We start from the raw sequence: 14,431 nt of genomic DNA, 5'->3' as shown, positions 1-14,431 counted from the left end.
ACTCTTCAATATTGTGTCTAAAAGCTTGGGCTTTCTGAATTTAAAGTATGTTTCCTTGTCTGTTGTCGTGTTTATCGGTTTTTAAGTTATGTTTGTTATGCGTGACTTTCTAAACATTTACGCAGGTAAACGTGAGTCATGTGGTGAGCAATTCTTTCATTGGGTCATAAACTCAAGAAATGTTTTCTTCGGATAACACATCCGCCTTGTTCGCTCACACAGCTTTCACATTTCAAACATGAAACCATTGATCTTACAATTAGGACATGGCATAATGCACCAGAGGGCAAAGGCAATTACAGGAAATGGATCCAACCAAATTTTTAGTGCTCCAGTTAGATTGCCTGACCACAGACATCTGGGAATAGCAAGCTATGTGTGGCTTCTCTGCATGTAGTGCAAGCGTATTGATCATTGCTTGACGGTCCTCAGCAGACCCATTCAGCTTGAATAGTGTTTGATTGTCATAATTTCTTCATCCTTTCTTCTCTTAGCCCTTCCTTGGTCTTGATGTTCATCTGGATTGTCTTTGCTTAAACTTGGACCTGCTCGATCAGGACAACTGAGACTGGGCTAATAGGAAATATGACAGCTACTTGAGAATCATGATATTGTGCAGCTGCAAATTGTTCTATATTTGAATTAAAAAGTCATTTTTCAAGTAGGTCATGTAATGTTGGCGTAGCGTGGTCAATTCAACCTTTTGTAGAACATGGATTGGGATGTGCAAAATAGCATTGGTTTATTTTTTGAACTGGTTGAGTTGTTCATTTGTCTGCTGAAGATATGAAAGTCAATGCATTTTATTTTTATTTTATAATTCATTTATGCATTTAAAAAGTTAAAATCCTGTCCATTTTTGTTTGCAGCAGTACCATCAGAAGTAGTAGTATGTACTAAAGCAAATAAACCGTATTCCCAATGTGGTCCTGGTTGCTCATCCAAATCTTCCACTATATATTTGCACAGTACATTGCTGTGTGTATGACTGTGCCACATTTATACATGCATTAACCTCTGAAACGTTGTTGTTCGTCATCTCTTGCAGCAAGCCAATCCTTTCCATGCTCTTCGTGTATTTTAAAAATTAACCCCATTATTAGCTGCCTTTCTCCAGCGTTAGATGCATATACTCCGATGGCCCATTAAAACAGCTGCCTTCATCAGCCGTTTGTCTGAGCGCATGAAGGATTTGGGTCAACAGGATAGGTGCTGCTCTTCCGATCAGTGTCCCCGGTGTGTCTTAACTGGATTTGCCTGAAGGAGCTGAATCAAGCGTGTCCCAGGATTATGTCAATGACACTGTGGAGAGAGAGAGAGAGAGAGAGAGAGAGAGGTGTGAAAACACTGCTGTGGGCTGAGAACGCTAATAGGATGAGAGCTGGCCTAGAAGGGCTCGCCATTGTTCGTTGAGTGCGTTTGCTCTAAATCGAGATTAAAACGGACAGGCTGTAAAGGTTTCAGAGTGCATCTGGTTATTATCATTTAATTAAAGAATGGAATCAGCGCTTTAGTCTGGAAACCAGACCTTCACTGCAAAAAGTGCTTTTCTTACTTAGTATTTTTGTCTTGTTTCTGGTCCAAACATTTGAAAAAATCTTGCATTAAGAAGCATTTACTAGACAAGCAAAAGTAATTGTCTTGTTTTGGGAAGAAATAACTCAAAATTAAGAGATTTTTTTGCTTAAAATAAGATCTGCCAATGGGGTGAGAAAAATAATCTTAATTCAAACAGAAAACAACATTATTTTGCTTTACCCCATTGGCTGATTATTTTGCTTATTTTAAGCACAAACTCTTAATTGAGTTATTTTTTTCACAAAACAAGACAATAATTTTTACTTGTCTAGTAAATACTTCTTGTTTTAAGAATTTTTAGATATTTAGACTGGAAACAAGACAAAAATACTAAGAAAGAAATGCAGTTTTTGTAGTGTTTGTATAGACAGACAATAGTTGGTGGCTTAATTGTTCAGTTGGGACATTAACCTTTAATGCTAGCTGTTATATTTAATTGCTATTTGTCTTTCAACGGCACGATGTGACATGGCAAGAGACAATAAAATCCATTAAAATCAGTGATGTTTTTCTACACTGGATGTGGCACAACTTAAATCCTGATGGTAAACTTACTCGCGATACTTCTCATAAAAAGCACAAATGGATTTGTAACACTCGTTTTGTTGCGTCCAGTGTAGGAATGTGCGAGACTAGCTGACTAATGTTTTTTGCTAGTTTCAGCCTGACGCAGTTCTCATTTTCTTACGTCCAGCTGCACGTTGTTCACCAATGGGCATCTAAACCAGGTGTTTAGGAGCATTGTTGGAGCGTTGCTATTGTGTGGAACTGAAAACCACTGACCAACACAAACCTGCTCTGAAGTCAATAGTGCGGGATTTCTGTATTATTTAATGGGTGTGTTAGGGGTGTCCATGGTTAACCGATTAACCGTTAAAAATTGCGTAACAGAGTGAAACATTTTGCTCGGTTAAGTGGCGTCACTGACGTGCTTTGAATTTAGTTGTAATATATTGCACCACTAGAGACCGCCAGGGCGCTCCCAGACATTTGTAATATCCACAAGAAGAAGTCATGACCAGCTTTCTAACATGAAGCGGGCAAAGAAAAGTACAGCGTGGGAGCACTTTAAAATTGAGAGTGACGGGGCAAAATGCAAGTATTGAAATGCAGTGCTTACCGCATTTTCAGGATATAAGTCGCTCCGGAGTATAAGTCGCATTAGTCAAAAAATGCGTCATGAAGAGGAAAATAACATAAGTCGCACTGGACTATAAGTCGGATTAGGGCAGAAGCAAAGCGGGAGCCGCGCGTGCTGTGCATAACGGATCAGAAGAAAGAAAGTTTGAAGTGAGAAACTTGTGAGGGACTAGAGAAAAGTAGACGTTACTTTAACTGTAATGAAGAAGAAGAAAAAAGCTAATCGCGGACTGAAAGCAAGATGGCCAGAGCTGAAGGAACGAGTCCACAGATGCTTGAACTCTGCTGGGAGAGGCTCAGCCGTGCGAGTCAAACGCTGTGTGAATCATTCTCGGCTGCATATTTTACTACATGCCCTAATCATGCAGGCGTCCTCACGGCCACTCGCATTGCTCGTGAACTGGAGCGCATCTCATCCTAATTTAACAAAACTCAGCGTAGGCCTCACAGACATGAAATATATCTTAAGAAAGCTTGAAATGTCTTTTAACAATTTAAAACGAAAAGAAATAGGCTACTCTCTGATTATGTAATCCAGGATGTGCATTTCTCTCTATAGGCGCGTTCACTACGGAGATGGCGGTCGTCAAATTATTAAACTAAAAATAATAACCTTGACGCACACTATGGTTAACCGAGTATTAACCGCTAAGGGCCTCGGGAAAACGGTTAATGAAAAACTTGAAAACGTGCAGCCCTAGGGTGTGTAAATAATATGAGCCTATAGGTGGCGCACAACACACGCACTCTGATTATTACACACGCGAGTGCGCAGCAACACGCACATGTTTTTAAATCTAAAAAATTAAAGGATTACACTCGGGAGAAGCGTTCAGTCTTTCCTCATGTAAATAGTGAATCCGCCATGGCATGAGCACAACTGGCTTTTAGAGAGAAAGGGAGAAGAGACTGAACAACTGAAATTAAAGTCTGTACAGTACTAAAGACTATCCCTTTTAGGGTGAGAGGCAAGTTATTTTTTTAATGAAAAGAAGCTTTCTCTGCATTATCAGCTATGAGACTAGTAGGTTACTAAATTTCCATTTAAATGGTTATGAAATTAGCTGTTGCGCACACCCCTAGTCCAGTGTAAACAGCTTCTAGTGTAGGCATGGCTTTTCGGATTAAATTAAAATGTCCCTATTTACTTCCCAGGTCTCAATAATCGTAAATGTAATAAATTGCTCCGTCTTTGAAACGACTTTCCTTTTCAGCTGATGTCGTTGAGCCCTCTCCTTTTTTTTTCATCCCTCCCTACAACCACATGACCCCATTCTTGGATGTAGCACCCAGTTTTCATCATCCAATCAATTCCCAATGGATAAAATCGAGTCCTGTCCTACATTTCTCATTGAATATCCTGCTTTACTCCTAATTTGTAACGTTATGGAAGTAAAAAGCCATGTTTTTTAATGCTAGACTTTAGGATACTGTCTTTTTTTTTCAGGCAGATTATTGACATCATAAAAGGACAGAATCACAGCTGCTTTCTTTCTGTTGTTCTCTTTGCACTTCTGCATTTTTCATTAAGAAGCAACAACTCATTTCACCACAAGAGGAAATGGTTGCTTTCAGTAGCTAATGTGGTGGGTTGGATCTTGATTTATGCACCCTTGTGTATTGATAAACAATCAACCAGCCAATCCATTAACCGATGTTGCATGACATGGTAAATGCAGTGATTATACAGTGATGAAGCTAGCATGTTGAGCGATATGGGTGTGTGTCTCTATTTGATGCTGATCACCAGTTACATTGTAGGAAGCTTTTCAAAAACCAGAAATATGCACAATAAAGTTCAGACTTTTCTTGTTAATCTTACATTGTCTATTGGTGGTTGACTTTGGATTTCGAGCCTGAATGTTTTTCTCTGCTGCAGATCAGAACGTGTCCCGGCTGTAGGAGTGAGGCAGAGCTTTAGAAGAGGAAAATGAGTGAACTGGACCAGTTACGCCAGGAGGCCGAGCAGCTGAAGAACCAGATCAGAGTAAGAACCTCTCTCTCAATGGATGTATAATTGCATTCACTAATCCCTAATCCATACATATAATAATGCTCAAATTAGTTATTAAACATGATATAAACTAAATGTTCTAATTAGGCCTGCACGATATTGGAAAAAAATTACATTGCGATATTTTTTCCCCCAACGATATATATTGCGATATTGAGAGCCATCCATCCAGGCTAAAGTCAATAATTACCATTCCGTGATATTAATAATTTCACTAATAAGCAAGCTTCATTACAAGTGACAAAAAGAAATGTTGGAAAATATGTGTAAACATGAAACTAAACCTCCAGTAGGTGGCAGCAGGTGACCGTCTTAATGAGTGAGTCACTGAGTCGTTCATTCAAACGATTCATTCGAACGCTGAATCGTTCACACTTGTTGCTATGAGTGAGACGTGTTACGGGTCTGCTATGAACGATTTTCCCTGCTGAAATAGAACAAAAACACTAAATATTGCATCTAAAATGTAAGTGACTAAGTGAATGTTAATTAGTTGTTTATGGAGCTGTCATATGAAATCAGTGTCATTTTCAGTCGTGATGGTATTCAGGAAAACGCTCTAGTGTTGTGATTTCTCCTCGAGAGGCTGCACGAGCGTCAACAGCGCGACCTTATTATCATCAGTTCATTATATATTATTATCCACAATCGATCGCCACTTACACTAAATAAATGCACAAACATTCTTGCATTTTGGTGATTCGCTAGTTATTTTTTGTTTTAATCAGGCTCTTGTCCGTCAGTCAAGTAAAATTCTCTTTCACTTGTCCCTTCAAAACACCCACATGTCCCGGACAAGCGTTAATGTCGAGCCCTGCTTTGTATTCATCGTATAGAGCTGTTGTGTCGTTTTAAGTGATCAGACAAATTGGTGGTGTTTTCTTGTTTTGTGGCCACAAGACACTCCATGCAAAGTACCTCTTTTTGTTCAACATCCTCCTTTATGTAGCCAAAATAGTCCCAAAAAGCTTATTTCTGGTACAAACCTTTTTTTCCCCTATTCGGATCCTCTTCGTCACGCATTTTAGCAGTGAATGTTTGGCCGTGAGCGGTCACTCCAGCAACAAACTCGTGTTTACTGTGTGCTTCCTTAATACACCATGGGCTACTACCATAGACCGTAAAAAAAAAATACTACTACCCTTCACATCGCATGTTCCGGCGATGTGACTATCGCACACGCGCACATCGCGATGTCGATGTTAAAACAGAATATCGTTCAGCCCTAGTTCTAATTGACCGTAATGAAACGGTCAAATATCTACTAATGGATCAATATGATAATGATGCATTTTATTTATATTGTGCTTTTGTCAAACCCAAAGTACTTCACATAGAATAAAGTAGACAGAATACAATAATAAATAAAAAAAAATCTATCTTATTCCTTTTGAAAATGGCCAAATATTTGCTGATTATTCAGTCCGACTTGAGCATAATTTGACTATCGATTAAACTCCAGTTTGAAAAGGGTCATTTTGGACCACCGGGACACTAGAGGAAAGTAATGCACATCTTCATAATCAAAGATTGACACACAGGTCATATTTAAAATAGACATTTAAATTCTATTTAATCGGAAGGATATTTTTACCTGGTAGTCTCTTGAAACACAGGACTATTTGCCTAACCGAAAGTCATTTAAATACAGTCGGCGGTTGTTTACATAGTTTACACAATGGAGGAAGAGCCTTTACTGTAACTGTACTGTTCTCATTCCTCGCAAGCTATCCTGAAAGAATCTGAACCCGATACTTCCTCCATCACAGCGCTTTACATATTACCTCAGGCGGAGATGCTTACCGACCCTCGGCTATTGTGCTCTTCAGTTATAGACTAGAATTGCCAAATGTTGGCTCAAATCTATATACTTTTAGCCATAATCAATCAGTCAATGATTAAATCAACCTTAATGGGTCAATAATGCTACCAATTAGCTTACTCAACTTGTTCAAGGGGTAGATTAAATGAACAAAGCTTATATACTTCATTTTATATCGCTTTTTCAACATATCTCATGTTACTGTACGGTGGTGATATACAACACATGAACTCGTTGTTTATTACAATAATGTTGTTTATTACATAAACAAAGTATGAAGTATCTGATTGTCAAATCTTACCTTTCAGAATATTAATTAGCTTATACATCACTAGCAAGTGGAAGAAGGAATGAGACTAATATACTAATAAACTGTATGAAATAGGGCTGGGACAACGCGTCAACGTCATCGATGACAGAACTTTCAGAAGTGCAAGGCTTGCGGGTTGGCCACAGTCTATGGCAGGGCTATTCAAATCTTACCCTGGAGGGCCAATGCAGTGCAGTTTCGCTCCAACCCTGATCAAACACACCCACCTGTGATTTTCTAATGATCCTGAAGACATTGATTAGCATGTTCAGGTGTGTTTGATCAGGGTTGGAGCGAAACTCTGCACCGCATTGGCCCTCCAGGGTAAGATTTGAATAGCCCTGGTCTATGGGGTTGGCGCGCGGTGCGCACTGAGCATCACAGGCATGCGCGCACGCGTTTTGTTGTCACGGCTACATAAACAAATTTCTGCACACAGGAAGACAGATGTTTTGGTAATATTTGATGTATTTTAATCACAAAAACAAACGTTTGCATCAAGTGAAAGCATCGGACACATTGGCTACGTTACCTACATAATAAGCTGTTTTAAATTTAAAACGTTCAATGTCTAATCGCGCTGATGTGACTGAGGGTATCCATCCTCTAAGTGAGCAGTTTCATCCCAGGACTATTCCGGTTTTAAACGGAATATTGGCGCCCATAATGCACTCTACATGTAACTGTTTTCACTGTCATGCCGCGGATGCGCGTGGCGTTTCTGTTGCGGGTCAGCCACGGGGCTGCGTGGCGTTTTCTATTGATGCGGAGGGAAGCCCTATTCCTAATGTTAAACATAAATAGCCTACTGATACAGCAAAGAAAACGTCGGGAGTAGCCACATATCTATGGTATTGACGGCAAAATAGGCTACAGAATATTTCGTTCTGTATTGACAGTTGCAATATTTCAAAATCGATAATTGACGTTTTTTATTATTACAATTAGGCCTATATCTGCATTTATGTAAACCTACAGACTTTCAAACATGAAAATGTAATTTAATAATATGTATTCGTGTCAAAATGATATATAAACATCTTTTCCTATTCTATTTTGCCTGGAGACGCTCCCAACACACGTGAAAAATAGGCGCTCTTCTATTTCCAGCATGCACGCGTTTTCCGCGCGTCACAGGCAGTGTGCAAACTGCAACCTGTTAACATGTGAGCCGAAACAAAAACGGACACGCCACGCAGCCGAGACGCTCACGCTTGCAGTTTGTCCCTGGATTTGATTAACCAACTTGTTGATATTTAATCGATGGGCATAGCCTGTAGGCTGAGCTGCATACATAGAAAAATCGTATAATATGTTTCTTTGTTGTAGGTTAATACTTATTTATTTGTGTGTGTGTGTGTGTAGCCTACTTTATGTTTTCAAGGTTTTATTGAATGCATTGCTCTTGTATAGTCTTACTTTGGAATTTTAAGAGCAATAAACATATATTGCAATGTTAAGGAATTCATTTTTTCATTCAGATAATTAAATCAACAAGTATAAATTGCTATTAGGCAATTAATGGGGAGATAATCGAATCGAATCGTAACCGAATCGGACAGGAAAAATTAATCGTTAGATTAATCGATGCATCGAAAAAATAATCGCTAGATTAATCGTTTAAAAAATAATCGTTTATCCCAGCCCTAGTATGAAAAAGTTTAAAAAGAAGCGTCTTCACTTGGCACCGACTGGGTCACTCAAGACTTACACATGGGTTTCCATTAGCCGCGTTTCCACCACAGGAACTTTACCCAGGAACCAGGAACTTTGGGGTGGTACTCGGTGTTTTGACCGCAGGAACCAGGGTCTAAATGAAGTTCCGGGTAAATATTTCCCCCTCCAAACGGCCCTGCTCGCGAGGTAGTACTTTTTCAAAGTTCAGGAACTTTTGAGGGCGGGACTTGGGCGCTGAACATGCTGATTGGTTGAGCTTACGCAGCATTTTATTTCTACTGGCATTTTTAAAAGTCTTTTTCGAGGTTCGTTTTGCGTTCAATAACGTTAAATATCAGTCTTGCTCTCTGTCTGATGGCGCGCGTTCATCTCAGCCATCTCGCGTTCAATGTCCGTAATAGCTGATAATAATATACATTGTCATTTTAAATCTAGCTTTACAAGCTTTCTGAATATGCTAGTGCTCTTTTCTGTCGTTGTTAATTACCTCTTTAGTAAACCAGCAAAAGCAGCACAGCTTGAATCTCTTCCATACTCATGATTAATTTTTTTTACAGTCTATATTTTTCACCATGTAAACGACCTGACCGATTACTTTTAAGTGTGCGTCCTTACATGACGTGACAGCGCGCGCCACGCTTTTGTTGACAAGAGAGGAAAGTTAATTTTTCTGAGGGGTAAACTTTTTATTTCGTAAGTTATGAAGATAATGTTGGAGTAATGACACTGTGCATTCACACTGCCGCCGGCGAAAGCGTCAAATTTCGCTCTTGCCGCCCTGACAACGACGCTGTAGAAAGCTCCATGGACGTGCTGCCGCTCTGACGTAGATCGAATGTTTTTTCTTTTTTTAAACTGTACTTAAAGAGGCCGCAAATCAAACAAGCATGTTGATGGATATACTAACCACAAGTAGGGTATAAATTAACGTCATGAAATCGTTTAAATGTGAAAGTAAGAATTAATTGCATACCCGCTGAACAACGAGCATTCTAGCGCCTGTAAAATAGTGTTGCGCGACTTCTTAACAAATTACACATCACTATGAATGATCTTGTCATAAATGATAGGGAAACCCGAACAGCAATGATCAACCTCTCCTACAATTTGCTTGGGAACTAATGTGGTCGGAACCAAAATTTACAGGCCTGAGTTCTCTGGATTTCTCTCAAGCGGAGCACTTCTACTTTCTGACTGGTTGCCGCCTGTTGCCGCCGAACCGCGTCATAGCTCATTACCATAAAGTTGAGCTGATTTCAACTCTCCTCGAAGCCCAAATCGTCAAAGACACATCCTGGACCTGGCCTGTAGACCCGTTCGCAATTTGGTGTTGGGGGAATTTCTCATTTGAACTGAGTTAGTGGGTCCCTAGACATGAAAAATCACAGAGGTGCTCGTCCACCATAGTGCCACGAATGACGTAGTGGTCAAATCAAATATGGCCGCCATCGGATGACGATGAAAATCCAACATATTGGTTTCTGAATGTTTATACACATGTAATACCTCTATTTTGACTAATTATGGTATGTGGAATTCATTTCTGCTATTGATATGACCATATTGGGTGATTTTGACCTTAAAGGGGGGGTGAAACACTCAGTTTCAGTCAATCTCATGTCAGTCTTGAGTACCTATAGAGTAGTATTGCATCCTTCATATCTCCGAAAAGTCTTTAGTTTTATTATATTTATAAAAGAAATATGGGCTGTACAGTCTTTCCGGAAAAAACCGAGCGCCTGGAGGCGTATCGAGTGGGCGGAGCTAAAGAAAGACGAGAGCGGACAAAGCGGTGACGTCCTCAAGTGTGGAGAAACCCATCGCTATCTCAGCTAATACAGATAATGATCCAGAATCAAATCTGAGGCTGAAATAAATTAAACAGGAGAAAAATTAACAGCAGGATTTGTGTGTGTTTACTCGCAGTTTGATTCGGTTTATGGACTATTGTATGCGACTAAACCTTAGCAGTAGCAAGCAAAACGGTTTTGCACGTCAGAGTAGTGTAACGTTATACATAGAACAACAATGGAGTAACGTTAGCGCATTTGAATGACGAAGCACGCGATTGTGTCGTTTACTGATGTTTACTCACGCGACGATAGCCAACAGCACAGACATTTGAAGCAGTTTTACTCACCGGCTGCTTCCAAAGCAGGACCAAACCTTTATCGCTGGGACTGCTCCGTCAAAAACACACTTCTTTGGTATGATTTGGTGAAGTCCTGACAGCAGTGAACGGTGGAGATCCACTTTGAGACGCGACTGAAGATATGTTGTGAAGCTTCCCGTCATTTCTGCGTTCAAATCGGTTCAAATGCAGCGCTGCCTTCCCAGAATGGTGTGCTGAAGCGTTGAAGTCGCTTGATGTCACTCATAGGAATAAAGTGGAGCGCGGCGTGGAGTGTTTATGGCCGTGCATTTCCTCTCTCTCGCTCTAATCACGCGCGCTCACCCTACCGGGAGAAGAGCCCGTAAGGCCCATACAAGGATCTTCCGCTCTGTCCACGTCAAGCCGAGCCATACCCGAAAAAAACTCTCCGAAACTTGTGAGAAATCGGAAGGAGTATTTTTAACACAGAAATACTCCATCAAACGTCCAACATTATTTTTTGAAACTTTGTCTATGTTTAGGATGGGAATCCAAGTCTTTAACAGTGTAAAAAGCTCAGTATGCATGAAACAGCATTTCACCCCCCCCCCCCCCCCCCCCCAAATGGCATGGTCATAGTCATTTTCCTATTTTGAAGAATCTCAAAAGACATGTACATGCGAACTAACTAAATTTATAGTCTGCCCTTATACTGTGTATTGTGTATACAATACTGGACAGAGTTCACAAAAAATAAGAGGACAAGATTTAACTTTTCTTGTATTTTACCAGGAGTATCAAAAGATACTTCTCACTTCATCTCACTATTGAGCATCGCACCAATTGATCAACAGTGAGCATGCTATCATCTTGATGCGTCACTGACAAAGACAGTGGTTAAAGGACATATTCTGACTGGAGATGACTGTATGAGCAACATGGGGACTAAACATGCTGCTATGGCTTCTGACCCAGTGCAATACTTAGCCAACTTTGAAGAGGCAGACACCTTGACAGAGCAAGATGCAGCTAAGACATTTGATGATTTCAGGATAGAAATCTACACCAGAGGAAGTTCTGGAATTGATGCTCTCCCTTCCACAAGTAGTGGGATCAGAGGCCACATCCAACGAGGGGCTTTTCTGGTTCATACGACATGCCACTTGCTTGCAACTTTGGCACACCCCTGCCATCAAAATGTCTGAAGCCCATACCACCAAGTCTGCTCACAGTAAAGCCCCTTTCACACTGCGATTTCGGCAAATACACGGATAATGCGACCCGGCATTTGTTCCCGGGCCGCTAGATTTGGCCCATTCACACTGCCAGCGAAATGCCGTAATATGTGCGCTTTCACACACAACGCTTAACGGTCCCGGGTCGAGTTGACACGTGACATCCGGATGTGACGTATAATGGCGAGCGATCTCAGCTTCAGCGCGGATAGTAAGGAGCTCCGTGGTCTCGACTTGTGTCCAGTTTGCACACATTTCTGCTTGTTTAATTTTAGTTTCTTTTGTATACGAACACTCTGCGTTTAAAACACCAACGAGCTCTTCTGGCACGGCAGGGTTGTGTTATTGAAAACACAAGCTCTAGGAGTCGCACGATAACTACGTACACGTTGCGGCATTAGTTTCGGCTTTTGTTCACACAGCGCTCGTCCCGGGTCGAATACTGCAATGTTACTAGGTCCCCGACCCGGGTCGAATTCGGTAATCAATCCCGGGACGTGGTTGCTTTCACACAGAAGGCGACCCGGCAATGTTCCGGGAATATTGCGGGTCCGACGTGCAGTGTGAAAGGGGCTTAAGTAAGTGTGCAGGCAAGTGTGACAATCGCCGATGTGGCTTTTGTGCTGCTGAAGTTCATGCACCATATTCTGCCATGGAAAAATCATCCTGTAAAAACCCATCCCACTAACATGCATGAACACATACAGTACACTTTGAGAGAAATCAGACTATATGGTGCACTTTTAGTTCATTTGATATGATGTAATTTGTATCAGTTTTATTGCTTCTTTAGCTTAGAAATCTAGACACACCCTAGCGGCAGCAAAGCTAATTTGCAGCCAGGGTAGTCTAGCAACTCTTCGTTGAATTGTGAGCTGTAAAAAACAAACTCTGGTCAGGCCAATCAAATTGTGTATAGAGTCGGTGGGCGGGCTTAATATAATGACAGCAGAGTTGCGGAGGTTCCGCGTGCTACTTGTAAACAAAGAAGCTGGCAAACAGCGTTCTTTCAAATTGGCTTTGGCCGCGACTCTGGAAGACTCAGAGTTAAGCTTTTCTTTGAGAAAAGAACGGTACTGAAATCATTCTTAAGAAAGGAAGATGTGTTCGGAGTTTTGCCGACCGGATACAGCGAAAGTTTAACCTATCAACTAGTTCCACTTCACCTTCTTTGTTGCTCTGGTTGGTTGTAGCTCTATCCTATTGCGTGCAGAGTGAATTTGAAAGACAACCGTTTATCCCGCCTCTCAGATCGAGCCCTGTCAATGGGAAGTTCCTAGGCCCAACATCTTGTCAGGCTATTGCTACATAGTTTTATTTGCACCCAGTTGTTTATCATTGTACTAACACCCAATTAAACTAAAACTTCAAAGAGGATGTTTATAATTGTTACATTTCTTCTCTTCATGTCTTGTTAAAAAATAAAACAAATAATTGAAGGAAACAACAATAAGTGACTATAAAGAAAAAAATATTTTTTTATAAAAAATGATGTTGACCTTGATATTTCAATGACAAGATGATCCTTAATGTTAAAAAAATATTAGCAATGAATGTTAAATGTCAGATTTAGTAGAATTAAACTTATTGCATCTGGCTTTTATTCCTAATAATGGCCAAGTTATGGCCAAGGTCTTCTGAATAGGAAAATTACCTTGACCATGCCTGTTAAAGGTCAAAATTCACCCATTATGGTCATAACAATATCAGAAATTAATTCCACATACAATAGGAAGTCTAAATAGAGGTATTACATGTGTATATACATTCAGAAACATAGAAGTTGGATTTTCATCATCATCCATCGGCGGCCATATTTGATTTGACCACTACGTCATTCGTGGCACTATGGCGGACGAGCACCTCTGTGATTTTTCATGTCTAGGGACCCACTAACTCAGTTCAAATGAGAAATTCCCCCAACACCAAATTGCGAACGGGTCTACAGGACAGGTAGCCGGAGCTCGTCGCCCGGCTCCCATTGAAAATGAATGACTTCCGGCCAGCTTGCCGCTCTCGCCGCCGGCGGTGTGAACGCACAGACACAGCATATATTGCCCCAAGCAGTTTTTACTTTAACTGCGCCTGACAGAAGAATTAATTTTTTTCTGAGATGATTATTACACTTTACAACAAATAAATAGCTTATAATACTATATTAGTCCTGGTGGCCGTTAAGAGTTGCTATGGCTACAGTTAACACATTCCAGCTGCTGGAGAAAACAGCATTGATATTTTTGATGCGGCAGACAAACTGCATGTGACAAAATGATTGCGATTCAAAGTCATCACATGTCAACACCAGATCGGTTTAGATAACGTCTCATGTAAACAGTCCACTAAATCTTTCAATCGGAATGAAAAAAAAAGTGTGCTTGTAAGCGTGGATATATTATCGCTAAAATGATTACTGTCCGTCACTGACTTGGAGGAGCAGTCGCGCGCAGTCCTACATCACCGGACTAATCTGCCTAATCTTCACAGAACTTTAGATCGTGGTGGAAACGCAGACAGTTGCAGGTCTGGGGGGGAGAAAAGTTCCTGTAAAAAAGTTCCTGGTACA

The 14,431-nt window shown here is 40.6% G+C and overlaps 1 protein-coding gene across 2 annotated transcripts in view; it reads left to right on the top strand.

Moving 5' to 3' along the window:
* gnb1b (guanine nucleotide binding protein (G protein), beta polypeptide 1b) overlaps positions 1-14,431 on the top strand; it is a 45,699-nt gene that overhangs the window by 15,197 nt on the left and 16,071 nt on the right. For both annotated transcript variants that reach the window (XM_067460451.1, XM_067460450.1), the window contains exon 2: positions 4,598-4,705. In XM_067460451.1, the coding sequence (XP_067316552.1) occupies positions 4,649-4,705 (57 nt within the window). In that variant the 5' untranslated portion in view covers positions 4,598-4,648. The remainder of the gene's footprint in view (positions 1-4,597; positions 4,706-14,431) is intronic.

This window comes from Pseudorasbora parva, chromosome 12, assembly GCF_024679245.1.
Source record: "Pseudorasbora parva isolate DD20220531a chromosome 12, ASM2467924v1, whole genome shotgun sequence".
In the NCBI taxonomy this organism is placed as follows: Eukaryota; Metazoa; Chordata; class Actinopteri; order Cypriniformes; family Gobionidae; genus Pseudorasbora; species Pseudorasbora parva.
This window is presented reverse-complemented; position numbering and strand designations above follow the sequence as displayed.